The sequence below is a fragment of the Typha latifolia genome, chromosome 9 (assembly GCF_019914945.1).
Source record: "Typha latifolia isolate L0001 chromosome 9, TyphaL0001v2, whole genome shotgun sequence".
NCBI classification, from domain to species: Eukaryota; Viridiplantae; Streptophyta; class Magnoliopsida; order Poales; family Typhaceae; genus Typha; species Typha latifolia.
Window position 1 is genome coordinate 270,676 of NC_133094.1, and position 26,267 is coordinate 296,942.

Genomic DNA, 26,267 nt, shown 5'->3' on the forward strand with positions numbered 1-26,267 from the left:
AATCACATTACCAGTAGGACAAAGTTGGAAATCAACAACTGTAACACAAATTCTCTTCCAGCAACCAAGCAGTGCATTCATCTCTACCTAACCAAAGTTAAAATAAAGAACAAAAAGAGAAGGAATCAAGGTAGCTCAAATAATGGCCGTGATAACTAACCAAAAAAGAAGAAGAAAGATTTCCAGCACAGCACGTCGTTCAGAGTCCTAAAGTTTGCATTATGAAATGGTAGTCCTCGAAACCCTTATGGCACAGCTAAAAGACTTAGCAAATGCAAGTAGAGATTAAAAACGCGATATCCTATACATCAAACTAAACGAAGATCGGCTCAAGAAAATTGGGTTTCTAACCAAAAAGGAAGTTTATCGAGAAGATAGATGACGATATCAGATCAAACACAAGCCAATGCCCGTGAAGCTCTACAAGGATTACCTCATCTTCGTAAAGAGTTAATGAAAACCCTAGACTGCGAAGAGGGTGAGATTTCGACAAAAAGACTGCGCTTTTTCTTTCCCCACTGTTCGCTTCCAATGAGCAGCAGAAGCGTCCGCTGAACACAAAAGACATAAAAAGAGGGCGTTGCGAAAGTACGAAACTGCCCATATTGGTGAGGGTAGACGCAAACTAACTCGAGTCCAACCCAATCCTCCCCGATCTTACGATCTAGTAGATACAATACTTCTTGCTAAAATCTAGCACAATTCCAACCATCATGTCATAAAGAACAAAAGAACCAAATTTGTAAGTTGGACAGCAGGACTAAGAAACGAATTCAAATCGCATATAATGCTCCAATGATTGGAAAGTTTCATTAAATATCAATTTTAATGTTCACCGGGAATCAAACCCGATAATTTTTGGCATAGGTTGATAAGACTCTTCACTAGGTTAGAGTGCAATAGAGTTTTGGTTTATAAATGTACAAGTACAGTACATAGATCTGTTTGGTATAAGTATAATTGAACTGGAAAATTATTATACTTGAAAAATGGGAGCCCATTTTGTTCCCATGAGTGTATCACCGTTTTGTTCGTTATTCACCGGACGCTTGGGTCAGTGACAGTAATGCGATTCAAAGAGCAAGTTTCATTAATTTCTGAGGACCCATCACCTTCATCCCTGCGTCTTAAGTTGAAGAAACCTGGCTGTTTAGGAACAGGTAAGGCTGTCGTACTTTCGCTACTAAGCATCGTCGTGACTGTCCACATCGCCGGTCGATCACCGGGTTTCTCCTGCACGCATAGCAGCGCCACATGAATGCATTTCATCACCTGATCCATGGAATATCCATCGCCTAAAGACGGATCCACAAGCTCAAGCCATCTGCCTTTCTTCCACACCTCCCATGCCTGCATCTTATAAGATTACTACTAGAAATCTTCAAATTAAAGATAAAGCAACGAAGGACATGTTCTACTTACATATCCAAGGAGGTTAAGGAAGTCGTCATATTGGTTAAGTCCAGCATTCCTCTTTCCGCTTACAATTTCAAGGAGCAAGACACCAAAGCTAAAGACATCTGATTTGATGGAGAAATGACCGTCCGCAGCATACTCAGGAGAAATATAACCACTTGAAGATAGATTGAACCATATACTTAGTGTTAGAACATAACAGGTTGTATACGCTGCTTGCTATCAGCTTAAACTTCTAGAATAATATGGTAAGTGCTAGAATGTAAAACATTTAACTCCCTTCTAAACTTACAATGTCCCAGCAACCTTATTTGTGAAATTTCCTTGGTCTTCGTTTGTGCAAAAGATTCTGGCAAGACCGAAATCGGATATCTTGGGATTCATGTAGCCATCCAAGAGAATGTTGCTCGCTTTTAGATCCCTATGAATTATTTTCAACCTGGAATGCTTATGAAGATAAAGAAGTCCTTGAGCTACCCCTTCAATTATGTGGAAACGCATCGGCCAATCTAATAAAGCTCCTCGTGTTTGGTCTGCAAACACGCAGATTACATAATTGAGGACAATCAGAGAATCGAAGAGTAAAATAAACTTGTAAATTGTAATAGAAAGAATAACTCAGCACATACCAAAGAGGAAGAAATCCAAGCTTTTGTTTGGCATAAATTCATAGATGAGTATCTTCTCTTCCCCTTGAATGGAGTAACCCAGGAGCTTGACCAAGTTTATATGCTGAAGCTTGGCTATGACAAGGATTTCATTCTTAAACTCCACTAACCCTTGGCCGGAATTTCTAGCAAGTCTTTTAACTGCTATCTCCTGCCCATCTGGCAACTGTCCCTGGTTGAGAATAATCCAAAGTATGTAAAAATTTACTTTGGAATCCAATAAAAATGCATGGGTAATTCGTAAAAATCATCACATTAAAAATTTAGCTGTGTTGATATTGAGACGATGGTTTGTGAGTTTATTACTTCGCATTTGACATAACAACGATGGTAGGTTAACAAAGCTCTCCAAATAACATCTGCAATCATATATGCAGAAGAAAAATGACAAAGAATGAGATACTAGTGATATTGGCAAACTAGTCAATGAGGACAATATCACACACAAGGCTGGCTTCCCTTTAAAATGCCATCTGGTGCTGTTTTATTGTACAAATTATTAGTCTACTCTATTTTCTTCAGGAAGCAAGTAATATTTATCTAGTTCAGGAAGAACACTGCTAACACAAGTTACTATAGACAACTTCTGAAGTCATATCAACTACACAAATAGTACTCATTCTATTCAGCCTTAATCAAGCCCATCACAAGTTAATTACTCTGACTGGTAATGGTTTTTCCTGAGAATAAAATAGTATATCCTTAGAGGAAGTGAATTCCATTTGTCTTTCTATAACAACAGTTGATTGTTCTCACGTTATTCTTGGAGCAATAAGAATTTTCAATCACAAAACATGGAGTGAAAAGAATAAGACATGCTAATAAGGAGATAAGACTGATAAAACCATTACCTTGTAAACAGGACCAAATCCACCCTGTCCAAGCTTGTTTTCAGCTGAGAAGTTGTTTGTAACATTTGTTATTCGAAAGAAATCAAACAACAACAGGTCTGAAGCCCTCTCCTCATTTTCCAAAAGGTTGTTTGCTAATGATTGTTTGCCAAAGAACTTCTTCTTCCCAGATTCAAAGATAAAATCTCCTTCTATCTTATGCATGCCATTAAACCCCTGTCTTTTCTTCTGTATGTACAACGCAATGCATACGAAGCCAAGCAAGAAGACAGCAGCACCTACCGCAACTCCTGCAATTTATGAAGCAGAGGAAACCAGAAAATCGATCAGAGCTTCTTTTTTTTTTTTTTCAAAATTAAGATGATGAGGAGATAATTAGAATGAGATGGGAAGAGATAATTAAGATGATGACGAGAATGTTGGGTTACCTATTATAACTCCCATCTTTGATTTGCCCTTGCCTGCAACACCAGATTAATATTAAAGATGGCAATCAAATGATGAAGAAGGTGATAGTTATAAGTAAGGGGAGACACTGCTAGGAATTGCAATAATAGTAGCAAATAACGAGACTTGCTAGGAGTCCAATGAGGTTGGAAGAGATAAGAGTGATGAGGAGAATATCGTGTTACCTACTGTATTTTCCTTCTTTGAGTTGCTGTTGTCTGCATCACCTGATTAATTATTAAATGGCAATCAAATATGATGAAGAAGGTGATAATAATAAGTAAGAGGAGACACTGCTAGGAATTGCAGTAACAGTTGTAAATAAGTGAAGGGGCACATGACCGTTACTTCTACATTTACCTAGGCATTGCTTATTTCCTGGGTCTTCCCTAGCATTACCATTGGTAACGGTAATGCGGCAACTGAAACAATCAGCGCGATCTTCCAAGTCATATGAGTAACCAGCAGAAAGCAGAGAGAGATTATTATATTCTTCAAATGACAACTTCCAGTTAAACCTGAGGCCTCCGTTTGGGGGGAAACAGGAAGGATGAGGAGGAGCATTCTTGGGCTGATTCATTCGGTAAATGAAGATATCATAATTTTTGCAAGGAGCATGATGAGAGAGATGTTAGTAATTTCATGTTTTTGACATGAATTTTTATTAACTTTGAGCTAAGTTTTAAGTGGGGCCCACACATTATTAATGATGGTTTAATGGTGGAATTAATTTAGCTCAAAGTGTACTTTATTGTCAAATATTCACTTAGTCAAATCCATGAAGAGAAGTGAATGAAAATTGGCTCTAAAGTAGACATCATGGCAATGGAAAATAAAGAAAAATGAAGTTTAGTACCATATTGGATATTTGAGAAATGTTAGTATGGTATATAAGTAACAAACTTCTTATGGGCTTTGGGCCCCAAAAGGGGTACCTATTTTGTGGGTAAAGGTTACTATGCAACTTAACTCACACGCGCGCGCCGCCCGGCTCGGTTTGGTTCGCACGGGTCAAGTCCAATTTTAATTTTTTGCCTGATACGGGTTCAAATCTGGTTCGGGTCAATTCAGTTAGTTGGTTGAACTCGACCCAAATGGTGTTGAACTATAAATTAGTTTTTGACCCGAATTGGTGCATCCATTCGGTGATTTTGCATCTTTTCGTCAGAGAAGAAAACTTGGTTCAATACTTATAGAGTCGAGTCTGCATCCGAAAGAGAGTACAACACAGTTCAGGTTCAATCAAGGCATTAGAAAGCTGCTTCCTTTTCAGTGCAAGGCAGTCGTTGTATCCTGGGAGACCGACGTCCACTGTTCCAGAAGCAATCGGTGGAGGGCGAATTGGTCTTAAGGAGATAGTGTCCAACACTAGACTCGACTATTCAGAATTTTATATTCTGTAATCTGTAAGTTATTTATATTATTTTGATCGAATTTATTGTGACTCTTTGGAATCAGATTGTTACCGCCAACAATCTTAAGACCAAATCTGTTTGGTTGTTACTCTGATTCCAATCAGTATTCTTTTCTTCTGATCGGATTTTATTTTACTTTCATTCTTTCATATGGCTGAAATAGTAAAGAGTACTATTTCCCCTATCACTGCTCCTCCAATACCTACAGTTCATGGAGAAAAGCCTGAGAAATTCTGTGGTGCAGAATTTAAGAGATGGCAACAGAAAATGCTATTTTATCTGACCACCTTGAATTTGGCTAAATTCTTACATGAAGATGTGCCTGAACTCCGAAAGGAGGAAACTGATAGGCAAGTAGTTGCTGCAGTGGATGCGTGGAAGCATGCCGACTTCCTTTGCCGAAACTATATCCTCAATGGACTTGACAACTCGTTGTATAACGTGTATAGTTCAGTAAAAACGTCTAAGGAATTATGGGAATCTTTAGACAAAAAGTACAAGACAGAAGATGCCGGTGCAAAGAAATTTGTAGTCGGTAAATTTCTTGAGTACAAGATGGTTGACACTAAACCAGTGATTAACCAGGTGCAAGATCTTCAAGTGATAATTCATGAGATTCATGCTGAAGGAATGGTGATTAATGAATCATTCCAAGTGGCGGCTATTATAGAAAAATTGCCACCTTCTTGGAGGGATTTCAAAAATTACCTAAAACACAAACGCAAGGAAATGACACTTGAAGAACTTATTGTCAGATTGAGGATTGAAGAAGACAATCGTACTGCTGAAAAGAAAATTGGAAGCCAGTACGTGTCAAAGGCAAATGTTGTGGAGTCCACAAAGGACAAGAAAAGGAAGCATACTGGTGAAGGCTCTAAAAGTGGCAATGCAAAGAAGTTCAAGGGCAAATGTTACGTTTGTGACAAACAAGGGCATCGTGCTCAGGACTGCCGCTTGAGAAAAAAGAAAGAGAACTCAAAGGAGAACTCTGAAAAGAAGAAGCCACAAGCCAATGTAACTGAAGTAGAACACCTTCGTTCTGATGTCGATGATATGCACCTCTCCGCTATTGTCTCAGAAGTAAACCTAATTGGTGGTAATCCTAAAGAATGGTGGGTAGACACTGGAGCTACTCGACACATTTGTGCTAATAGGTGGATGTTTTCGTCTTATCAAACTGCAACAGATGAAAAACTTTATATGGGCAATTCAGCAACTTCCAAGGTGGAAGGAATAGGGAAGGTTGTGTTAAAATTGACTTCAGGAAAAGAACTTACTCTTAATGATGTAATGCATGTGCCCGACATTCGAAAGAATATGGTTTCGGGATCATTATTGAGTAAGAAAGGTTTTAAGTTGGTGTTTGAGTCTGATAAGTTTGTACTTATCAAAAATGGCATGTATGTTGGAATGGGCTACTTGTCAAATGGCCTCTTTAAGATGAATGTAATGACTGTAACTCCAAAAATAAATAAAGGGGAATCTTCTTCTTACTTGCCTGAGTCTTGTGAAATTTGGCATGGTAGATTAGGACATGTTAATTATGGTGCATTGCGTAGATTAATTAATCTTAACATGTTGCCTAATTTTCAAATTGATTTAAATAAAAAATGTGAAATATGTATTGAAGCCAAATTGGCTAAGACTTCGTTTCATTCCATCGAACGAAGTACAGAACCTCTAGAACTTATACATACTGATGTATGTGATTTGAAATTTGTTCAAACTAGAGGTGGAAAAAAGTATTTTATTACTTTTATTGACGATTGCACAAGATACTGTTATGTGTATTTGCTAAGAAGCAAAGATGAGGCATTAGAAATGTTCATACATTTCAAAATAGAGGTTGAGAATCAACTTAGCAGAAAGATTAAAATGCTAAGAAGCGATAGAGGTGGTGAATATGAGTCACCATTTGCACAAATATGTGCAGAAAATGGAATTATTCATCAAACAACGGCTCCTTACGCTCCACAGCAAAATGGTATTGCTGAACGTAAGAATAGAACTCTGAAAGAGATGATGAATGCAATGTTAATAAGTTCTGGTTTACCCCAGAATTTGTGGGGGGAAGCTTTGCTTTCTGCAAATCACATTCTCAACCGGTTACCCCATAAGAAATTGTATAAAACACCTTATGAGTTATGGAAAGGTCGAGAACCTAGCTATAAATTCTTAAGAGTGTGGGGGTGCCTAGCAAAGGTTGCAATTCCAGTTCCTAAAAGAATAAAAATTGGACCTAAAACTATTGATTGTATATTCATTGGTTATGCTCATAACAGTAGTGCATATCGATTCCTGGTTCACAAATCAGATAATTCTGAGGTACATGAGAATACAATTATTGAGTCTAGGAATGCATCATTCTTTGAGAATATATTTCCATATAAATATACATCTGATATAAGTTCTCTCAAAATAACTTATGAAAACAAGCAGGACCAAGAGTCCATGCAAGAAGGAAATGATAATGAACCTAGACGAAGTAAGAGGGCAAGGACTTCTACGTCTTTTGGTCCAGATTTTCTAACATATTTGTTAGAAAAAGAACCCCAGAGTTATAATGAAGCAATGTCTACTCCTGAAGCTCCTTTATGGAAAGAAGCCATTGATAGTGAAATTGAATCTATTTTGCAAAATCATACCTGGGAATTGGTGGATCTTCCACCAGGGTGTAAACCTTTGGGTTACAAATGGATATTCAAAAGAAAGATGAAAGCAGATGGTTCAATTGACAAATACAAGGCGAGACTTGTAGTCAAAGGATATAGACAAACAGAGGGAATAGATTACTTTGATACATATTCACCTGTAACAAGAATAACGTCTATCCGATTAATAATTGCTCTTGCGGCATTATATAATCTGGAAATACATCAGATGGATGTGAAAACTGCATTCTTGAATGGTGAATTAAATGAAGAAATCTATATGGAACAACCCGAAGGGTTTGTGGCTCCAGGACAAGAGAGAAAAGTGTGCAAATTAGTTAAGTCTCTTTATGGGCTTAAACAAGCACCTAAACAATGGCATGAAAAATTTGACTTAGTTATGATGTCAAATGGTTTTCACATTAATGAATGTGATAAATGTGTTTATGTGAAATGCATTTCAGATAATTATGTCATTGTATGTCTATATGTGGATGACATGATAATAACTGGTAGCAATATTAATATCATTAAAGCTACCAAGAACATGTTGGCTAACAAGTTCGATATTAAAGATATGGGAGTTGCAGATGTGATTCTTGGTATAAAGATCACTAAGGCAACCGAAGGGTATGTTATATCTCAATCACATTATATTGAGAAAATACTCAACAAATTTGATAAAGATAGTAGCAATATAGCCAGAACACCTATAGATGTGAATCATCATCTCACAAAAAATACAGGTGTATGTATATCTCAGTTAGAATATTCTCGGATAATAGGCAGTTTGATGTACGTCATGAATTGCACTCGTCCAGATATTGCGTACTCCGTGAGTAAACTGAGTAGATATACAAGTAATCCAGGAAGTGATCACTGGAAGGCAATAGTTAGGGTACTAAGATATTTGAGATACACCACTAACTATGGATTGCACTATTCAAAATATCCAAAGTACTTGAAGAAGGGTACAAAGGATGCAAACTGGATATCGATACAAAAGATACCAAATCCACGAGCGGATATGTCTTTACACTTGGAGGTGCATCTATTTCATGGAAATCTTCTAAACAAACATGTATAGCTAGATCTACTATGGAATCTGAATTCATAGCATTAGATAAGGCTGGAGAAGAAGCAGAATGGCTTCGAAATTTTTTAGAAGATATTCCTATGTGGCCAAAACCTGTGTCCGCAATTTGCATACATTGCGATAGTCAATCAGCTATAGGAAGGGCACAGAGTCAAATGTATAACGGTAAGTCACGACATATACGTCGTAGGCATAATACAGTGCGACAATTGATCTCAAATGGTATAATATCCATTGATTATGTAAAATTAAAGGATAACATCGCGGATCCATTAACTAAGGGTTTAACAAGAGATCAAATATATTATTCATCGAGGGGAATGGGTTTGAAGCCTACCACCTAGAGTAACGACACAACGGCAACCCAACCTAGTTGACTGGAGATCCTAAGATCTAGGTTCAAAGGGACAACCGAGTTGTGGGGGCGTTCTCTGAAATCACTAAGGAATTAAATTTCCTTCACCTTTCCTATGATGACATAGTGATAAACATGTACTAAGCGTTAGGGTAAGCAATGCTTTTAATGACTCTTATACTTTGGAAATCCAAGTGGAGTATGACAGGATACTCTTAATAAGAGGTCACCTATGTGAGTGTGAAGTGGGCCGCTTCTATGAGATGACTAGGCTAAATCTCTAGAGCACTCAAAGAATTACCAAGCGCGTCCAGGGCCGAAATGGACACAACATATAGAACCGACTGTGTTGAAAAGAGCCGTGTGAGTATTATTGTCTTGGTTTATACAAAAGCTGAACAGTTCAAGACATCATGTTCACTGGTTAGCGAATAAATCCGATAATACTTCACTATGAAAGGTTCAAAGCCAAAAGCTACATTTCCTGATGCGGTAACTTTTCGTTGTACTCTCAATCAAGTCTGCATTTCATATGCATTTTCAGCCAATTTATTCATGTGGGGGATTGTTAGTAATTTCATGTTTTTGACATAAATTTTTATTAACTTTGAGTTAAGTTTTAAGTGGGGCCCACACATGGTTTAATGGTGGAATTAATTTAGCTCAAAGTGTACTTTATTGTCAAATATTCACTTAGTCAAATCCATGAAGAGAAGTGAATAAAAATTGGCTCTAAAGTAGACATCATGGCAATGGAAAATAAAGAAAAATGAAGTTTAGTACCATATTGGATATTTGAGAAATGTTAGTATGGTATATAAGTAACAAACTTCTTATGGGCTTTGGGCCCCAAAAGGGGTACCTATTTTGTGGGTAAAGGTTACTATGCAACTTAACTCACACGCGCGCCGCCTAGCCCGGCTCGGCTCGGTTCGGTTCGCACGCACGGGTCAAGTCCAATTTTAATGATACGGGTTCAAATCTGGTTCGAGTCAATTCAGTTAGTTGGTTGAACTCGACCCAAATGGTGTTGAACTATACTTGTTACGATGATAATCTTGTTCCACCATACTGCAGTTGAACGAGGAAGTAAAGAAAGTGAGGAAACATTAACATGACGGATAGGGGCAGTGAGGTTGTAGAACAAGAGACAATCAAATTGTGAATAGGAAAGGATGAGGTAAAGATCATGAACAATAATAGTCTTTTCGACTGAAGAAATGTTCTTCACAGGGAAAAGTAATCCTTGCTGACTGAACTGGACAACAGGCCATGAATCGAGACACTGGATTTTATGAAAAGTTCGGCATCCTGGAGGCGAGCTGTCTGTGAAGAAAGGATAGGAATAGCTATAGGTCATGTTACCACACTCAAGTTTTGCATTTGGACATGAATCAAGAGAGTTGGAAAGAAGGAAGTATAGGAGAAGGATGAGTATCGCAGTAGGCATTGAAGAAAACTAGACTTAAGCAACTTATTCATGAAGTTAAACAAAAGAATTAGGAAGTTCACTTAATCGTAGATGACGAAACGATGCATGAATCTTCCTTTTTGCATGACTTCGAGTCTTGACGTTAACTTATACAAGTCTAGGGATCAGTAGGAAAATAAGAGAGGTGGACCGCAGGATGACTTGTCCACATTGACTACAAGACCTAGAAAAGAGTTCTCACGTGAGACAAAAAGAATTACATATGAGAACAAGTAGGAATGGACCAAAAATTTTTTCCAACAAGGAAAATAAAATCAAGCAAATTTTCTGCAAACGAATTGAATGAACCTTGAGATCTTGAATGTTTTCTCGTAGTAGGACAAGCTAAGTAACAGAGAGAGTAGATATTTTTTTTTTATCTAAAGAGATGTAACGTATCAGCACTTTGGTTTGTTAGAGGACTTCCTAGTCGAAGTCAAGCAAATTGTCCATATCCAGGATGTCACCTTTCATCCTACTTTCTTCAAAGAAGAAAATGTGCACTCAACTAAGGTGATGAGGAAGTCCTGTTATCTTGGGTCTTGAATTTACTCCTTTCTAACCAGAAACTATCCAAGTTTAGTCCTTGAAGTTGATGTTGCACTAAATATACAGAAAACAATAAATATTTGATAACACGACTATCAAAGACAATGCGATGATGTGAGATGGATAAGAAATAATTATCAACGAAAATTACAGCATTTTCATAAATTTACAATCCACACCCTTTTCAGTATTTATACTTCATGCTTTATATCTTGGACTTTAATCATCACAAATAGAAAATTCTATTGGAATTAAAATTGATTTTTTTTTCAAAAGATAATATCCTCTCACAATTTTTAAGAGAGAGCCTCTTGAAAGATAGGAGAGATTATTTTCAACAAAAAAAATGTAACGAAATATTAATTAGGATAACAAAGTCCATCGTTCATGAGGCTCGAAACATGAATACTAAAAGGTGGGGCGGTGAATATAACTACACAAAAAGACAGGATGTGAAATACAATTAAGCACTAATTATTAATTTATATTGTATTAATTGCTAGTAACCTGCAAACAATGGATACAAGGAGAGGGGGAAAGGAAAGGAGAGAGAGAGAGAGAGAGAGAGAGAGAGAGAGAGAGAGAGAGAGAGACACAAACGTGGGGGTGTAGCCCATCGGAGCAGTAGCAGGAGGGAACCCAATAGGTGGTACTCGTCTGGTTGAATCCGCACCGCCCACCGGATTGCTCGCAGCTTTTGCAGTCGTCGGATCCCTGCTCGGGCCAAGTCAATTGGAAACCACTCTTCAACAGCTCACCGTATCCGTTCATCAAATTGGAGACCGTGATCGGGTCTTTATCAAGCACCGGCGCCACCACTATTTCCAAACAAGTATGAGCCCAGTCTGGGCCGTATTCTAACTCTGACGCGTTCGTAGGAAAGACGAAGGCCTTGTACTGGTTCCCGCTGAGGCAGCCAATCGGTTCCGCGTTTAAGATTGTGGGAGAGCAGTTGAAGAAGAAGGCGAGATAGGCATCGGAGGGGGTGTATTCTAGCCAGGAGTTGCTAAAGAAGGTGAGGTTGTGCTGGACTCTAAGGCAGGAGGAGTTGCGGGCGTTGTAGACGTCGGTGTCGGCGAGGAAGACTGTGCGGTTTCCATAGTCGATATTGGTTATGGTGTAGTTGCCGGATTGGGTGAGGAGGATTGGGGTTCTTCCGTTATCGCAGAAGACGCCCATCCCAGGGAAGCCGCAATATTGGGGAGGTATTGTGGGGGCTTCGGAGAGGTAGAAAGGGTAGCTGATGCTGACGTTGCCGCAGCGGTAGGGAGCGCAGGAAGTGGAGTTAACGGGCGAAGCGGGGATACTGGGAGAAGGGGAGGCATAGGAAGGGATCATAGAGAGAGGAAGGAGGAGGAGAAGAGAGAGGAGAGGGTTTCTACAAGGCATGGGCATGGGCATGGTTTGTTTTGGGGAAATCAGTGGGAGAGGAGAGAAGAAGACTAATAAAAAGGAAGAGGAGAAGGAACGGGAGGTTGCTATGGCGCATTACAGAGGCAACTATGCAGCGGGAAGTCGGGGACAGCCCCAGATCAAATGTGGCTACCGCGTTCGGGTGTTATATATATATATAAGAAGAGCGATGATTCTATACAAACTAATTATTTATTAAAAAATTTATCATTGATAGATTAAAAGGGTATATAAGATAATTTATACATATGACTTGAATATGGAAGGCGTAAATCAGATACAGATAGAAAATATCGGTGTTAAATGAAAATTCTCCTTGAAAAAAATCTTATACGTTTTAATTTTACCAAACAAATCTGATGGTAGTATTTGTAAATATTTTATAAAAGTATGGCTTAAATTATAAATAGCAAAAATTTAGTAAGTAAACTAGAAAATTTGAAAAAAAAGAGTGGGGATGTTAATAAATTTTTTATTTGACCAGCGGAAGGAGTGCAAACGTTTATTGATTTATTATTACCTTTTATATTTTATTAAAAAGAACTATCTAAGAGAGAGAAATTAAACTGTACTAATTTATTCATACAAATTGAAAAAGTGATCTATACTCTCAGTTAATTTGATCGATACATCCAATTAATTTTATTTAGTATTATTTAACTTGAATCGTTGAATTATGGGAGAGAAATTTACCGTTCTTATTCACATTTGTCGTAGAAGAGATAAAAGGTAATTTTTTTTTTCTGTTTTGCTTTTAGTGTCCATTCTATTTCTTTTTCCTAATGACTAATTTGGAAAACTGTGAATATGGATAAAAATATGAGCTATGATTTGATACTAACTAATTAGTTATTAAAAATAATTTTTATCTATTTTAATAAGTATATAATATATTTTACATATGTGACTTGATTAATCGATAAAAAAAATTAGAATTTAAGTATTTTCTTATTGTTTATCCTTTTAATTATTTTCTTAATAATAGGAGTATCAACTTCTACCAATTTATTATTACTATTAATTTTTATTAAAAAAATAAATATCTAAGAGAGAAATAAAATATAACTAATTTACTCTTATAATTTAGAAACGTGACTGTTACTCTTAGTTCACGTGATTGGTGCTTTCGATTTAATTATATGTAGTATCATGTCATCTCAATCGTTCAATTAGGAGAGAGAATTAATAGTTATTATTGAATTATTTGCCTAAAAATATAATATAAAACTGTCTAAGAAAAGGTGTTCAGTTGTTGACTAAGCTGTCTCCTTTGTAAACTTAAAATAGTTTCTCTGTAAATTTAATATTAAAACATATTTATTTTATTTTTTTAAAAAGAAACTTTATTTATTAACTACCAAGTGGACAAAAGAGCCCACTAATATTAGTAGACATAACATGCAAAAGGAGAGGGAGAAAAAGTATTCCTAAGTACAATCACAGTCTATAGATCTACTATGACTTGCTAACTAGTCCACTAAGTAATTTGCTTTGCAAAAGATATGGAAGATTTTGAAGAAAGAAAAGAAAAGGAGGACACAAAAAATAACATCATCAACAATGTTAACTATAGACCACAGGGAGCATAGATCCCCTTTAGAACATTCACCAGTAGTAGCAACTCCGATTAGTTCCCGGTCCTAAGTTTTTAATTTGAGGAAATCAGGCAGAGGAGGTTCCCACTTGATGAGGTGGGAGAGCTATTGGCAAAAGGAGCTAATGCCACATAATACTCATAAGCAGGTGTTCTATAGCGATCCCAAACTACCTGCATCGACTCCCAAGTTTGATTGAACAAAATATTGTTACGATTTTTTCAAATATGCACAATATAACGCTAATGACAGCATGGACTAGAAGCTGGTCGGGCTAGGAGATACCAGCCCTATGCCCCTATCTAACAATAGGTTCCCTCAACGCAAGTATGATCATGCGGGCACACGGACCAGATTAATGTAAATTTGGCCCACATGAAATAAGCAAAATTACATGCAAAGAATGAGTGATAATTTATAAAAAAATATATTATTATATTAATAAATAATATATTATTAGAAAACTTATAAAATTTATATTTAATTATATAAAATTTAAAAATATTTAATAATAATAATATGCAATGCAAAAGAGATAATATATGACATCCCATATAATACTAGATAGATAGATATGTAACGCAATGCAATACTAAGGAGATAGATATGCAATGCTTAACTTGAATGCTAGACAGATAAATATGTAACGGAATAATGTTTGAAAGGAAGGTATGCATTGCTTATATAAATTTATTATTATAATTTGAATATATTTTAATTTTATAAAAAATTGGTTATAAATATTTATCTTTTTCTTACATTTAATCTTATATATTTATAGTCAAAAATAATATTTTATTATTTTAGATATTATTATATTTACTAACATTTTAAATTTCATTATATTTTGTAGTCGAAAATAATAAAATTTTCTTTGGAGCATATATATTTTTAATAATCTTTTAAAATTTAGATTATTCATAATTCTTTCCCGAATTTAATTATTTTATTATTTTAAAGAAAGAAAATTTTAATTAGGTTAATACATAGTTTAAATAGTAAATATATTATTTTATCTATGAGTTAATATTTAAATCGATAAAATATTAGTTTATTAATATTATATTTTTATCATATTAGTACATATAAAAATTATTTTAGTAATATGATAATTTATTAAAAAATATTATACCAATTAAATACTATATTATTAATAATTTATAATCTTTATATTTATATTTAAGTATAAATTTCAATAATATTTAATAATAATAATAATAATAATACTATTTAAAATGTACTTACTTTTTATGAAATATTAAATTATTAACATTTATGCTAATTAAATTACATTTTATTTATTTAATATAAAATAATATGATAAGAGATAAGAGAGAGCAGAGAGGAGTGATAAATTATAATACTATGTTGATAAGATGTTTGAAAGATGAGATAGAAGAGTAATGAATTAAAATGTTTGAAAGATATAAGTAATAAGTAATAAATTATAATAAGATATTTAAGAGAATTTACAGCTAAATTAAAAATAAATTAATAATTGGGTTAGTATGTGGTATAAGATATAATTTTAATAAATAATATTTATATTTTGAAATATAGTTATTAAGATGTTTAGTTGTTATTCTAGTCTTGTAGAATAAGAGATTTTTAGAATAAATATTTTTATTATTTTTGAAGTGAACTGAGCTAAAATAACGCTGAAACATTGAATGTAATTTGTAAACCATTAATAATAGAGCATTTTGTTCTACTTCGACTTAGCTTTAGATAAACCTAATTCAAACTTTAAACAAACCCGATTCAAGTTTATTGCAAATCTTATTTAAATCTGTCTGAATCAAGCTTGAAATTAAGAAATATCTAGCTCAGCTTGAGCTCAAGACAAGCCGGCTAATGTGGGCTCAAGCTCGTCAAAGTTTCGCTGGCTCAATTTTTAAAAAGAAGTTTTATAATATATATTTTATAGCTTCAATGTTTATATTATTTAAGAGGTGAGTACATATATAGATAATCCTTATTTCTTAATTTCCAGATTAAATGTGCTAATTTTAAAAATAATCTTTTTGTAAAATGTTGGAGTCGAACCTAGGTAGCTTGATTTGAAGTTGACTTTAACACGTAAAATATAATATATATTATTTATTATTAGAAACTATATATTAAGCTAATTTGCGCTGATTATTATTTTTAGTGAAAAAGTTTAGCTCGGCTCGTTAAGAGTTGTCATGAGTCAGGACTCAGGGAGCTATTTGGCAGCCCTAGCCTTACTTGTGCCACTGCGTGCGGGTATGCTTTAGGGGCATTTAGGGGGAACATAGCGAGGGACCCCACCCCACGAGTTATTGGATCAGAACTGACCCAGCCCCCTAGACAAATCTAGTGGGCTGTGATCCTATCCAAGATATGAATCGCCTATACCAGGCCCAGAATATCCATCTCAGTGGTAACTCGATCTGATCCGACCCAACAGAGAGCCGCCACATAACGTCAAACATTGACTGCTCGAAGTAGTTTCCTTTTTATTAGTCTAAGACGAAGCTTGGAAGAAAGCCATGTGCTAACAGAACGCTCCAAAATATCTCCCACGCCACCAAACCATTCCAATCCCACGTTTAGTTTAGTTTTAGATCGACAAAAAAGTCACCTATCCACCCTCCGCCGCCTGCTCCGCCTCCTTTATTCCCCCAAAAAGTCTTCTTCTCTCCTCTCCCACTGATTTCCCCAAAACAAACCATGCCCATGCCCATGCCTAGTAGAAACCCTCTCCTCTCTCTTCTCCTACTCCTTCCTCTCTCTATGATCCCTTCCCATGGCTCCCCTCTGCATGATACCTATGGCTCCCCTTCTCCCAGTATCCCCGCTTCGCCCGTTAACTCCACTTCCTGCGCTCCCTACCGCTGCGGCAACGTCAGCATCAGCTACCCTTTCTACCTCTCCGAAGCCCCCACAATACCTCCCCAATATTGCGGCTTCCCTGGGATGGGCGTCTTCTGCGATAACGGAAGAACCCCAATCCTCCTCACCCAATCCGGCAACTACACCATAACCAATATCGACTATGGAAACCGCACAGTCTTCCTCGCCGACACCGACGTCTACAACGCCCGCAACTCCTCCTGCCTTAGAGTCCAGCACAACCTCACCTTCTTTAGCAACTCCTGGCTAGAATACACCCCCTCCGATGCCTATCTCGCCTTCTTCTTCAACTGCTCTCCCACAATCTTAAACGCGGAACCGATTGGCTGCCTCAGCGGGAACCAGTGCAAGGCCTTCGTCTTTCCTACGAACGCGTCAGAGTTAGAATACGGCCCAGACTGGGCTCATACTTGTTTGGAAATAGTGGTGGCGCCGGTGCTTGATAAAGACCCGATCACGGTCTCCAATTTGATGAACGGATACGGTGAGCTGTTGAAGAGTGGTTTCCAATTGACTTGGCCCGAGCAGGGATCCGACGACTGCAAAAGCTGCGAGCAATCCGGTGGGCGGTGCGGATTCAACCAGACGAGTACCACCTATTGGGTTCCCTCCTGCTTCTGCTCCGATGGGCTACACCCCCACGTTTGTGGTACTTTTCTCTCTCTCTCTCTCTCTCTCTCTCTCTCTCTCTCTCTCTCTCTCTCTCTCTCTCCTTTCCCCCTCTCCTTGTATCCATTGTTTGCAGGTTACTAGCAATTAATACAATATAAATTAATAATTAGTGCTTAATTGTATTTCACATCCTGTCTTTTTGTGTAGTTATATTCACGCCCCACCTTTTTAGTATTCATGTTTCGAGCCTCATGAACGATGGACTTTGTTATCCTAATTAATATTTCGTTACATTTTTTTTGTTGAAAATAATCTCTCCTATCTTTCAAGAGGCTCTCTCTTAAAAATTGTGAGAGGATATTATCTTTTGAAAAAAAAAAATTTTTAATTCCAATAGAATTTTCTATTTGTGATGATTAAAGTCCAAGATATAAAGCATGAAGTATAAATACTGAAAAGGGTGTGGATCGTAAATTTATGAAAATGCTGTAATTTTCGTTGATAATTATTTCTTATCCATCTCACATCATCGCATTGTCTTTGATAGTCGTGTTATCAAATATTTATTGTTTTCTGTATATTTAGTGCATTGTACTGATTAATGGAACGTCACCTCAAGGACTAAACTTTTATAGTTCCGGTTAGAAAGGACTAAACATCATTAATAAGCAAAGGCCGATGAGGCTTCCTGCCATTATTGATCTCAAAGTACTGTCGAAATAGTGTAATTATGAATTCTTGGAGAATTGCAGCCGTCGCTGAATTTAGACGGACGGCTATGATCGGTTTTGCTTCGTGGGCACAGGATTTATGCTTTTTAATTTGATTGAGTAGGTTGGCTCTGCTTCAGAGAATTAGAGGGTTAGGTTGGTGGATAGAAGATTAAAAACTTCAAAAGAGTTTTAGCGAAAAGGACACTGCAGTGGAGTCAATAATTTTTTTATGAGACAAAGAAAAGGAGATTAGGACTGCGATTATAGTATTAGTGGTTAGGAAACTTCATGTCTGGTGCCTGGTTCACCAATATGTCATGTCGATTGCAACTTCCCGTGTTGAATACTTCAAACACATCTAGAAGGGCATTTCTTTTCTTTCTTTTTTTCCTCTGAGAAAGTAGAACCGTATGGAAAGCTTTGATCAGTTGTGGATTCTTGGCAATTAATTTCTTTTCCACGTTAGGCCGACCACTGTGCTAGGTCCTACTAATTTTTGATGGAATTTCATTGAATTGTGGGTATAGACTTGACTTAATACAGCTCAATTCTTACCAGAATTTTGTCCGTTATTCAACCTATTTAACGGAAAAGGTTTGCCCCTCTGTTTTAGGTGGCCGACAAGCAACTCAGCTGTAAGAATTTTCCATAGTCGTGTTCTTGATAGCGGATGATTGGTTAGACAATTATATTTTTAACGTAGATGGAGGATGATGCGTCAACCTAAGTCATTTCCACACTGCATAGCTTTAGAGACATTTATGTACTTCACTGCATAGACACATTGTTAAAAGAATGATTGTCTCTTTTGGATGAGAAATTTCATCAAATGTGACCAATAACAGATTTCATCAACAAGCATATAGGAAATTATGGTAGAGATGCAATGACTTGGTTGCTTGATGGTTTGTTAAGGCTTCAATAAATAGTAGTTTTTTTTTTTCAAAAAAAAAAGCTCATAGTTAGATATCTCCTTCCATCTGTGTGCATTCTGATGCATTTAGGGCCTATTTGGGTAAGTAAGGAATATTTTTCATTACCTGGAATTGAAAAGTGAAATTATAGGATCCTATGTGAAATTTGTTTAGATTGATTTAATTTATGTTGTTTGGATAGTTTGGAAAATTTTGGAAGAAAACAAGAATTAGAAAGATAGGGATCAGAGGAGAGATGGTAGTGGTGGTTGTGATGGAAAGACGAGAAAGATGATGTGGTATTGGTGATGGTTGGAGGAGGTGGTGACAGTGCTGGTGGTAGATAGAGGAGGAGGAGAGGAGTGGTGATAGGAAAAGGAGAGGGAGGGATGGAGAAGAGAATCTGAGAGAAGAGAACGAGGAAGAAAGTGTGCATTTAAAAATTATTTTAGTGAGAGTAAATTTTTTTATCCTTAGTAATGAGTGTTTGATAAGAAAAATATTCCATCAAGATTTTCATGCGGACACCCATTTAGGAAAAAATATATTATCCTTCTAAATTTTTGCAAGGAAAGCCAAAACAGGGCCTCAATGGGCATCATGATTTGGGTAGAAAAAATTATTGCCTTACTATTAGTAGTAGATATATCTTCTTTGATAATAGTACAGCCAGTCATGTCAGCTAAAATTCAAGACCCAAGTAGAAGGCTTCCTTACAATCTTAATTAGTCGGGCACTTTTTCTTCTTCGGAGAAAGTAGAATGTCAGCCAGACATGGCGGATATAAGACAATTTGCTTGACTTCGACTTGGAAGTCCAGTCCTCTAACAAACCAAAGTGCTGGTACGTCATATCTCTTTAGGTTAAAAGATCCTACCCCTTTTCTTTGTTCCTTAGCTTGTCCTACTAAGATAAAAGATTCATGATTTCAGGCTTCATTCAATTCCTTCGCAGAAAATTTGCTTGGTTGATTTACTTTCCTTGTTGGGAAAAAAGTTGGTCCATTCCCACTTGTTCTCAGTTGTAGTTTGTTTCTCACATGAGAACTCCTCTTTTTCTAAGGGCTTGTAGTCAATGTGAACAAGTCATCTTGCGGTCCACCTCTCTTATTTTCCTACTTTTCCTTAGTCTTGAACAAGTCAAGGTGAAGACTCGGAGTCATGCAAAAAAGAAGACTCATGCATCGGTTCATCATAATTAAGTGACCTCCCAGATTGTTTTGTGTTACTTCATGAATAAGTTGCTTAAGTCTAGTTTTCTTCCATGCCTACTGCGATACTCATCCTTCTCCTTTACTTCCTTCTTTCCAACTCTGCTGATTCATGTCCAAATGCAAAACTTGAGTGTGGTAATATGACCTATAGTTATTCCTATCCTTTCTTCACAGACAACTCGCCTCCAGGATGCCGAACTTTTCATAAAATCCAGTGTCTCGATTCATGGCCTGTTGTCCAGTTCAATCAGCAAGGATTATTTTTCCATGTGAAAAACATCTCTTCAGTCGAAAAGACAATTATTGTTCATGATATTGACCTCATCCTTTCCCATTCACAATCTGAGTGCCTCTTGTTCTACAACTTCACTGCCCCTATCCGTCATGTTAATGTTTCCTCACTTTCTGTACTTGCAAATTCTAGCCGTTCCTCGTTCAATTGCAGTATGGTGGAACAAGATTATCATCGTAATATTTTCTGCAATCTCTCTCATCATGCTCCTTGCAAAAATTATGATATCTTTATTTACCCAATGAATCAGCCCAAGAATGCTCCTCCTCCTCCTTCCTGTTTCCCCCCAAACATAGGCCTCAGGTTTAACTGGAAGTTGTCATTTGAAGAATATAATAATCTCTCTCTGCTTTCTGCTGGTTACTCATATGACTTGGAAGATCGCGCTGATTGTTTCAGTTGCCGCATTACCGTTACCAATGGTAATGCTAGGGAAGACCCAGGAAATAAGCAATGCCTAGGTAAATGTAGAAGTAACGGTCATGTTACTGCAATTCCTAGCAGTGTCTCCTCTTACTTATTATTATCACCTTCTTCATCATATTTGATTGCCATTTAATAATTAATCAGGTGATGCAGACAACAGCAACTCAAAGAAGGAAAGTACAGTAGGTAACATAACATTCTCGTCATCACTCTATCTCTTCCAACCTCATTGGACTCCTAGCAACTATCGTTATTTGTTACTCTTATTGCAATTCCTATCAGTGTCTCCCCTTACTTATAACTATCACCTTCTTCATCATTTGATTGCCATCTTTAATATTAATCTGGTGTTGCAGGCAAGGGCAAATCAAAGATGGGAGTTATAATAGGTAACCCAACATTCTCATCATCATCTTAATTATCTCTTCTCATCTCATTCTAATTATCTCCTCATCATCTTAATTTTGAAAAAAAAAAAGTTCTGATCGATTTTCTGGCTTCCTCTGCTTCATAACTTGCAGGAGTTGCGGTAGGTGCTGCTGTCTTCTTGCTTGGCCTCGTATGCATTGCGTTGTACATACGGAAGAAAAGGCGGCCGCGCTCACCGTCGTCCAAGTTTCTAACTCGCAGTTTTCAGTCTGAGCCTTACCCCACGGACCTGGAGTCCTCCAGTCTCGGTCAACAGACTCATGTCTTCTCCTACGAAGAGCTCGAGAAGGCAACAAACCGCTTCGATTCCTCGAAAGAGCTCGGCAGTGGTGGCTTCGGCAATGTCTACAAAGGTACTTGGGACTTGCATGTATGTCCCATCTTAAAAGCATAGTTGTTGAGTTCATTAATTTTGATTTGTTTCAAAATTACTCCAGGGGAGCTGCGAGATGGACGCACGGTTGCCATCAAGCGGTTGTTCGAGAACAACTACAACCGGATCGAGCAGTTCTTGAACGAGGTTTCGATACTTTCCCGCCTACGCCACCAGAATCTGGTATGTCTCTACGGCTGCACCTCCCGCCACAGCCGCGAGTACCTGCTCGTCTACGAGTACGTGCCCAACGGCACGATCGCCGACCACCTGCATGGACCCCGTGCCACTGAGCGCGCCCTCACGTGGCCCGTTCGCTTGAACATCGCCATCGAGACGGCGGATGCCCTCGCGTACCTCCATGCCATCGAGCCGCCAATCATTCACCGCGACGTGAAGTCAAATAACATCCTGCTCGACGTCAGCTACCATGTTAAGGTCGCCGATTTTGGGCTCTCGAGGTTGTTCCCGTTGGATGTCACGCATGTCTCCACGGCTCCTCAGGGCACGCCGGGGTACGTCGACCCAGAATACCACAAGTGCTACCAGCTCACGGACAAGAGTGACGTGTACAGCTTCGGAGTCGTATTGGTCGAGCTGATATCATCGAAACCAGCCGTCGACCTTTGTAGGCGGCGTGACGAGATCAACCTGGCTAACATGGCCATCAACAAGATCCAGAAGTGCGAGTTAGACCAGCTGGTGGATCCGGAACTTGGGTATGAATCGAATTGGGCCACGAAGAAGATGATCACCATGGTGGCGGAGCTCGCATTCCGGTGCCTGCAGCCGGACGGCGATATGAGGCCACCGATAAAGGAGGTGCTTGAGGTGTTGAAGGGGATAGAGAAGGAGGGATTCAGGGGGGAGAAGGGTGGGGAGGGGGATGTTGGAATGGACGACGATGATGGTTTGCTTAAGAATATTCCTCCCTTCTCACCCGATTCGGTAACGGCTAAGTGGGTGAGTAGGTCGACAACACCTAATACTAGTACGTAAAACTACCGAAATGAGAGAGGGAGAGAGGCATTATAGTGCTTGTTAGTTGCTACTTCAATATGTAGATCCGCTTTGTATTTTGTAAAGGGTCTGTAATAGTTATTGGCTGTGTAATTAATTACTCTTTTGAGTTTAATACGAGAGATTTGTAATCTTGCTTTCATTCCTTTTCTATTTTGAATAATAAGAAAGGAAAACAAGAAATTTATCTTCCAATTGAAATTTCAAGCTCGCCTCTGCTAGCAACTTAGCAACTAAAATCAGCAGCACGATTAAAAAAAAATAATCAGAAGTTTAATATCAGAATCTGAAATTTATATCCTTATATCTGAGGCGATTGAAATGAAAGAGAATAGATAACAAGAAAAAGAAACAAGTTAATGAAAATAATCTCTTGGTATTAAAGACAGGACATGCAAATAAATCACCTTGTTCCTCCAAAGACAGGACATAATAACTCTTGGACATGACATGTTAAAAGGAAAAAAGATTTACTGATTCAATACAGCATTTTACCTACAGAGATAACTGTCATTCTGAACTAGCTTGCTGCAAATCTTTCAAACGTAAGCAACAATTGTGCAAGGGTTTCTTTTGATGAACAAACAACAAAGAGTACAATTTGTTACAATGAACAGGATGCATTCTCTAGTGATACTACAAATAAAGTGTGACGAAGGCGCCCTACGACTTCCAAGATCATCGCTCCTTTTGCTGCACTAATATTGATCTCAATTTTACTTTCCCTTCTCGATCAACTTTTCCTTCCATTTCGTGATAAGGTTGGCAATTATCATTCAGGATGCTGGAATAAACATTCCTCACTCGTAGCAGTCGAAAATTTGTAGATTCTAAGTTAATCATGTGACTTTGGTGCTGTTGTAATAATTTACTGAAATGATAAGCAGGGACCATCACCAATCTAGACACCTCCTCATCCTAATCTTATCAACATCATCCGAGCTCATCCGTGACTTCTCAGGCAGATCTACCTTCTTGGTCTTGCCAACTCGACTGTCTAAACTATTTCTTGAGGCCTCAGAAGAGTTGACAACCTCTTGTGATTTCTCTGCAGTTCCAATCTCAATAGCTTTATCATGGGCATCATCATTCATCACCCTTCCTTTTGAACTATCTTTTGGAGTCTTCTTAGCAACAGTTGAAACAAATTTCTTTAGGTGTCGTATGTAGTCCGGGTATAATTCGAGATTGCAGTGACCACCACCATTTAGCCAAAGTGGAACATACTTCACCTTGCTAAGCTCCCAGAGCTGCTTTCCATGGGAGCAGTCAACAACATCATCTGATGTACCCTGCAAAAAAAGCTTTTCAGCTTGAACAGTACATATGATATGGTTGATTGTTCCATCATTACATTCAAATACGACACAATATAACTGGATTATGCTGCAGAAGGCATCAGATTTTCTTCGATATTCAACATCTCCTATTTTTTCTTGTTCACTTTGCTAGAAACCGTATATAACTGCACTCTATCTTTCCGGTCGCAATTAATATAAAATATCATTATCAATATATAACTATCATCTCAACCTTGTGAACACAAAAAATTCACTTGAATATATACATCTGCTGTACAGATGGACATCTGATTTCAGCTATTGCCGTACATGAGAGCAAGATAATATGCTAGTAATGAAAAAAGAAGAAAAAAAAGTGCAACTAAGAAATTTAGCTAACAAAATAAGCTAAGAGGAAAGTACTTACATGAATGACAAGGACTGGACAGTTTACCAAGCCAATTTTGTCAACATTCTACACACACACAAAAAAAGAAGAAGAGTCATCCACAATGCAGAAAGCAAATTCCCATTAGATATGTATTTTTACCTTGTAAATGTCAAACCAGTATGTGTGTTTTACTGGATATAGTACTCTTAATCCAGAAAGAATGGGACTATGTAGAACTACAGCTCTCAAGTTTGGCAGTCGTGATGCAAGGTCAATAGTCGGACCGCTTCCAACAGATTGGCCATATAGGATTATCTCCTCATCTGCTGCTCCATAGTGCTCCTTGAGGCAATTATATGCAGCTTCAATGTCTGTATACGTATTATACTCACTTGGCTGTTCCTTAGAAGAATAAGTGCAATAATAAGAGACTTTTGTTGGCACGCAACACATTGAAGCTTATTTACCAGCTTCAAATGATAGAGAAGTTCTGAAAGAAGCAATTTTAAAACGAAATGAAGTCAAACCTTCCCCGTTGATCTTCCATACCCGGCATAGTCATACCTGCATCGTCATTCATCAAAGCTCCTGACTCGTGAGTTGATAATATAGCAATGAATAGAACAAAGCAGTCTAACTTCAAGATAATGAGCAAGGAAACATGCATTTGCGAAGGTCAACCAAATAAAGGGGATGCGAGGAGAATAATAGGTGAGATATTTGCTAAGATCTATAGCACGGGCGACTGGAGGAAAAGTTAGAATGAACTGGATCTAAAAGTAATTCAACTTGAAATGATCAAACTAGTGGACTACCTTATCTTCTAACTAAGAGGACAAGGATATTATCATTTAATCTGGAATCTGCAAAGAGTTCAAAAATAAATATAAAGAAAAGGTTGCCTTTGTGCCCCTTATATTGATGGCATTTTCACTTTGGATCATGTGTTTCTACATCAATTTCGCTCTTTCTACCCCATTAAACTCGTACTAAAAGTTGCCATCATCTATAAACTCTTCTCCTATCAGATTACTTTATAGAACTTCCAATTAAGACTCAGAATCTTCATGCAGACAGAATTTCCTTCTACAGAATAGTCCCAACCAATAAACCAAAGATACACCAAATCAAACATCAAACGCGAACAAAATCGAACAAGCTAAACAAAAGGATTAGAATACCAAAGGAACACTAGAAAGAAGTAGGATCTCGACCAAATCCCTACCCCATGATGTTGACGCGAAGCCGATGGCTGAGCTCAACAAAGAGCCCAAACATCTGCCCGATGTCAGCGGCATTCCCATGCGAGTAGAGAATCGTCGCCGTCGCCCTCGGGTTCCGCACATACACCGCCACGATCTCGTGCCCGCGCCGCGTCCTTAGCCGGTGCACGTCCACGTCATCATCCTCCTCCTCCTCCCCCTTCCTCCGCCGGCGCCTCCTCTCACCCGCCGCCCCGGATGACGACGCCGGCGGGGAAATCTCCGGTATGAGAAGCTTCCCGGTGGCCTCGTCGGCGACGAGGTGGTACGACGGCGGGGTCGGGGGGAAGAAGGCAAACCTCGCCGCGATCAACGACGTTACGCCGCCCATCGCCGCCGCCGGATCCGGCGATGTCGTGGGCTCATCGAGCGAGATGGCGACCTAAACTTCTCTCTCTCTCTCTACGATCCCCAATTCTCTCACTTGATTTAATCTTTCTATGGATTTTTTTCAATTTCGCACTCTACATTAATATTTTTATTGCGGTTTACACCCTATCTTGTAACTATTTTTAATTCAATCCTTTACCCAATAAAT

The 26,267-nt window shown here is 37.9% G+C and overlaps 3 protein-coding genes across 8 annotated transcripts; 1 reads left to right on the top strand and 2 right to left on the bottom strand.

Moving 5' to 3' along the window:
- Nucleotides 1-778: 778 nt before the first annotated feature.
- Nucleotides 779-12,459, bottom strand: LOC140795524 (cysteine-rich receptor-like protein kinase 21). Of its 4 annotated transcripts, XM_073148152.1 has the most exons (9): nt 11,513-12,459; nt 3,568-3,609; nt 3,364-3,396; nt 2,936-3,225; nt 2,046-2,256; nt 1,856-1,949; nt 1,709-1,765; nt 1,423-1,573; nt 779-1,350 (listed from the first exon to the last, which is right to left on the bottom strand). In XM_073148152.1, exons 1-9 carry the CDS (start codon nt 12,318-12,320, stop codon nt 1,039-1,041), a joined length of 1,998 nt encoding a protein of 665 aa, XP_073004253.1. In that variant the 5' UTR covers nt 12,321-12,459; the 3' UTR covers nt 779-1,038. The 4 variants fall into 4 exon arrangements, with proteins under 4 accessions (XP_073004253.1, XP_073004251.1, XP_073004254.1 ...); XM_073148150.1 differs by having other exon boundaries at nt 1,709-1,949; nt 11,513-12,458; XM_073148153.1 differs by lacking the exon at nt 11,513-12,459 and adding an exon at nt 3,743-4,876 and having other exon boundaries at nt 1,709-1,949.
- Nucleotides 12,460-16,402: 3,943 nt separating this feature from the next.
- On the top strand, nt 16,403-22,938 carry LOC140794905 (LEAF RUST 10 DISEASE-RESISTANCE LOCUS RECEPTOR-LIKE PROTEIN KINASE-like 1.2). Of its 3 annotated transcripts, none has more exons than XM_073147177.1 (5): nt 16,430-17,453; nt 21,119-21,160; nt 21,331-21,363; nt 21,496-21,756; nt 21,841-22,938. In XM_073147177.1, the coding sequence occupies exons 1-5, from the start codon at nt 16,622-16,624 to the stop codon at nt 22,773-22,775; spliced, it is 2,103 nt and encodes a 700-aa protein (XP_073003278.1). In that variant the 5' UTR covers nt 16,430-16,621; the 3' UTR covers nt 22,776-22,938. The 3 variants fall into 3 exon arrangements, with proteins under 3 accessions (XP_073003279.1, XP_073003278.1, XP_073003280.1); XM_073147179.1 differs by lacking the exon at nt 16,430-17,453 and adding an exon at nt 17,824-21,009; XM_073147178.1 differs by lacking the exon at nt 21,119-21,160 and having other exon boundaries at nt 16,403-17,453.
- Nucleotides 22,939-23,152: 214 nt separating this feature from the next.
- Nucleotides 23,153-26,263, bottom strand: LOC140794736 (uncharacterized). The gene is made up of 5 exons (XM_073146885.1): nt 25,693-26,263; nt 24,995-25,031; nt 24,627-24,863; nt 24,504-24,551; nt 23,153-24,088 (listed from the first exon to the last, which is right to left on the bottom strand). Exons 1-5 carry the CDS (start codon nt 26,058-26,060, stop codon nt 23,690-23,692), a joined length of 1,089 nt encoding a protein of 362 aa, XP_073002986.1. The 5' UTR covers nt 26,061-26,263; the 3' UTR covers nt 23,153-23,689.
- Between the last annotated feature and the right edge of the window lie 4 nt (nt 26,264-26,267).

What these genes read in the sequence shown, in the direction of transcription:
- LOC140795524 (XM_073148150.1), bottom strand. Translation starts at nt 12,320, where the DNA reads ATGCCCATGCCCATGCCTTGTAGAAACCCTCTCCTCTCTCTTCTCCTC. An exon ending in GCTACACCCCCACGTTTGTG is followed by an intron (nt 3,610 to 11,512) that starts TCTCTCTCTCTC and finishes ATAATTAATCAG; the next exon opens with GTGATGCAGACAACAGCAAC. An exon ending in CTTGGATTTCTTCCTCTTTG is followed by an intron (nt 1,950 to 2,045) that starts GTATGTGCTGAG and finishes GCGTGTTTGCAG; the next exon opens with ACCAAACACGAGGAGCTTTA.
- LOC140794905 (XM_073147177.1), top strand. Translation starts at nt 16,622, where the DNA reads ATGCCCATGCCCATGCCTAGTAGAAACCCTCTCCTCTCTCTTCTCCTA. An exon ending in AAAGATGGGAGTTATAATAG is followed by an intron (nt 21,364 to 21,495) that starts GTAACCCAACAT and finishes CATAACTTGCAG; the next exon opens with GAGTTGCGGTAGGTGCTGCT. An exon ending in CTTCGGCAATGTCTACAAAG is followed by an intron (nt 21,757 to 21,840) that starts GTACTTGGGACT and finishes AAATTACTCCAG; the next exon opens with GGGAGCTGCGAGATGGACGC.
- LOC140794736 (XM_073146885.1), bottom strand. Translation starts at nt 26,060, where the DNA reads ATGGGCGGCGTAACGTCGTTGATCGCGGCGAGGTTTGCCTTCTTCCCC. An exon ending in ATGGAAGATCAACGGGGAAG is followed by an intron (nt 24,864 to 24,994) that starts GTTTGACTTCAT and finishes TCTAAGGAACAG; the next exon opens with CCAAGTGAGTATAATACGTA. An exon ending in ACTGGTTTGACATTTACAAG is followed by an intron (nt 24,552 to 24,626) that starts GTAAAAATACAT and finishes GTGTGTGTGTAG; the next exon opens with AATGTTGACAAAATTGGCTT.